Source organism: Vigna umbellata, chromosome 5, assembly GCF_029865625.1.
Source record: "Vigna umbellata cultivar VRB3 chromosome 5, Vumbellata_1.0, whole genome shotgun sequence".
NCBI lineage: Eukaryota > Viridiplantae > Streptophyta > Magnoliopsida > Fabales > Fabaceae > Vigna > Vigna umbellata.
The window spans coordinates 3,070,367-3,074,088 of record NC_142169.1 but is presented as its reverse complement, the minus strand read 5'-3'; the positions used below and the strand labels follow the sequence as shown (position 1 = coordinate 3,074,088).

At 35.7% G+C, this 3,722-nt stretch overlaps 1 protein-coding gene across 1 annotated transcript; it reads right to left on the bottom strand.

Annotated features, from left to right (window-relative positions):
- Nucleotides 1–1,112: 1,112 nt before the first annotated feature.
- Nucleotides 1,113–2,264, bottom strand: LOC148197526 (uncharacterized). The gene has a single exon (XM_088115972.1). It carries the CDS (start codon nt 2,262–2,264, stop codon nt 1,113–1,115), a length of 1,152 nt encoding a protein of 383 aa, XP_087972098.1.
- Nucleotides 2,265–3,722: the final 1,458 nt, after the last annotated feature.

Below are 3,722 nucleotides of genomic sequence, written 5' to 3'. Positions count from 1 at the left end.
ACCAACTTTACACTAGAGAAGCCAAACAGTGTTACTACAACACACACCATCTTTGCAAAATTGTGCTCTGACGTTTCAAAGATTGAATTTTTTATGGGCTAAAACTTTTGACGCTAGTGGGAATGTATGTCTACTATATTATACATGTATAAATTTATTTTCACTCTTGTAACTTTCAAACCCGACATTAGTACATAAACACATTGAAGATTGGGCTATGTGAAAAAGATATGTTGTCCCACTTTCCTTAGTGTATTATTTAATGAGTTTTCAACGTGTATTACTTTGACAAGAAAGCTAAAGGAATTTGGGATGCTTTTATTCTCAAATACATCAATGAAGATGTGGTTAAACAAAAGTTTGTTATTGAGTAGATGATTGAAGATAAGGACATGAAGATACATATTAATGATTATCACAAGTCACTTGAAGATATTAAAGCAAAAAGCATACCCTACCTAATGAATTTGTTTCATAATTGCTAATCAAAAAACTTCTACAATCTTGAACTAATTATAAGCAACAACTGAAATACAGAGACAAGCATATGTCAATATTATAAATTCTATCACTAATGTATCATCTTTAAGGGTGTGTTCTTTTGGGGGTATTTGGGAGAGATGATTTGGGGGAGATGATTTGAATGGATTTGAGTGGATTTGAGGGTAATTTTTTTGTTGTTTTTTTTAGTGGATTTGTGGTTAATTGAGAGTGGATTTGGAAGGAAAGTTTGTGAGAATTAGTGTAGGATTTGATTGATGTGATAGATTTTAAAAATTAGTTTAATTGGTAGAAAATATAGATTACCAAATTGCCCCTACTTATAAAAGTATTATAAAATGTTATTTTGTAATGTTATATTTAATTGTAAAAATGTTTATAAAGAGAAAAAAATTTTGAAAAATTGTTAAAATTAATGTTTAAAATCTATGAAAATTAAATTGTAGTAAAATGAATGTATTTTAAATTGTAGAATTAAATTGTAATATAATTTAGTACGAAGTGATATAAATTTATTTGTCACGCATGTGAGAATGATTAACATTAATCAAACAACCACAATTAAGTAGCAAGTTATAATATCACACGACATAATGGGAAATATAATGAACTTAATCATCTAAATGGTGAAGAATCGAGTTCACATTTTGATTGAGGTGAGCAAATTGGCGGTTCATGTCTAGGGAAAGGTTTGCCAAGTTATCTTCAATACGTTGAACCCGCACCTGCATTTGTTCCATACCCTGCATTTTGTTTCTCAAGTCTTGTACTCCTTCCCACATTTGAGTGATCATGTTAGCATTTGATAGAGGTGGAGGAGGCTGAACAGGGTTTTGATGAGGGTGTGGTTGGTCTTCTTCTTCATCATCATCCAGATCGTGTTGCCAAACACCGTTGACACATACAATTTTCATCCTCTTCAAAGAATTGATAGAAAAGTGATGTCGGGACCCAATTTGAGTGCTGGCATTGGCTGAGACGTCAACTCCACAATATTGCATGATGTGTGTGATAAGGACACCGTATGGGAGGGGTGTGTCACTGGCCTTGCATTTAAGCATATGTTGCATGATGTGATGAGGCCAATTGATTGCTATATTATTTTTAAGCACCCATATCATAAAAATATCTTCGTGCAATAACCTAGCAAAATTCCCTGGTCGTGGAGTCAACATATGCACAATAATATAATGGAGAAGCCTATCATTGATATTCAAACAACCAACCGTTAAAACACCTTGACCACCCTGCAAATCTGGTATAATCATAGTAGCTAATGCCATGTCGCGGTCATATGGAAATTCGTCTGGGATATTTGAATAACATAATTTCTGACCGTCGTACTTCAAGTTAGCTACATTCAACCAATCAGCAGGTTTGAATCTTATTTTTGTCTTCTTTACCTCACTGAGCAAATATCCATTTGCAGATATCTTTAGATTTGAATAAAATACTTTGATTAAATCCGGATAGTACGGTCCCTGTAATGTCAGAAATTGGCTCAACCCTTGAAATAGAAGTAGCTGTTGGAAAAGTAACCCTGAACCGGCGAATGAATCAAAATTCATTATCTTGGGAGGAACTACACTCCTTGTATAGAAATCAACTGCATAGTTTTCCATTTGATGACTGTGAGTGAAAAAACACCGCTGATCTAATTGTTCCTCTACAGATGGTCTTACATGGGGTGCATCTTCTGCCTCAGTGACAGTTTCTTTTCCCTTACGGCTTCTTCTTGACCTTTTTGTTGATGATGAGGTCATCTGACAATTTCTTCAACAAATCATTTTATTAAAACAACAACAAAGGATAACATAAGATATTACTTATATTTAATAAGTACAACAAATAAGAACACATAAGAACACATAAGAACAAATCATTACATCGGAAACATAATATAACTAAATAATTACATCCAGCACAGAAATATAATAATTCATAATTACATCACTGATACAGAATTTCATATAATACTAATACAAGTAAGTCAGGTGTGGAAATTCCTAACAGTCACCGCCCGATATCATTTTACATAATTTGTTCCACCGCTTATGTGGTGGTAGTCCCATCAACCTCTTCGTACATGTGGGGTTTCGACATAAGAAATCATAACATTGCTCTAGCAAATTTTCATCACTAATGTTCATGGCACTCAACATTTCATAAATGTTCGCCTCAGTATATGTGTAATTGGGGTTGCGACGAAGGATCTCGGTTTGGGAACGTAGTATTTGATTTCTGTCCTCCATCACAGATACTTGACGCATGGCTGCATCAGAAATTACACCAAAATGTACATTTGATGAGCTTAAGACATTTGCGAAACCATCCAGACTAGTCGTCAACTTATCAAATTGAGAATCAATAGAATCGACCATAGGTGCCTTCCTTTTCGAGCCTCGTGAGGATGAAGTCCCACCAGATGGGACGGAAGGCACAGATTGAGTCTGTCCCGGACTATATTCATCGACAGATGGAGGAGGTGATGGTGGAGTTGGGTCTCTATACCCTGTCCACTGAGGTTGTTCTGGAATGTACTCAATATTTTGATTTAAATCAACACTGACATGAGGACCAACCCGCTGTCTTCGAGCTTGACGAGCGGTCCGAACACCACTCCCTGTCGCTCGATCAGCTGCCCATAACTCGACCATTAAATCGTAGTGTTTTATACTATTAACTCTCCACTTTGCCGCAGTTGGCTGCGACTACACAACAAACACAATAAACACACTGCTTCAGTATATGTATAATAAGGATCCACAAAAAGTAAGTATTTTTATAAATACCTGAATCAGGTCAAGCCAGACTTCGTCCTCAGCATGAAATGTCATACTTACCAGATTCCACGCAAATCCACTCAATCCAGAAAACAAGTCATGTACCTCACGCCATTTATCTTTCAAGACTTTATGACGATTTTTAACATTATTTTTTGTAACTGCGACATATCTAGAGCTATGAAGATGATCAACTATGTTACTATATGCTTGGGTTGTCCAGCTTCCGTCAACCCTATTACCGATTCGTGATTCCTCAATCATACAGTGTAGTAGACGTGCGTCCATGTCCTCTGTCCACTTCATGAACTCCCTAGTAGGACCAGAGGATTGAATGGCGGCTGCCTTACCTCTATTCATTTTATACCTAATGAGTCAAGAAATATGTAAGTTAACATTAAACATCCTTAATATAATGTTGTTGTCACACATATAACA

Coding starts and splice junctions, on each gene's coding strand:
- LOC148197526 (XM_088115972.1), bottom strand. CDS start 2,264: ATGACCTCATCATCAACAAAAAGGTCAAGAAGAAGCCGTAAGGGAAAA.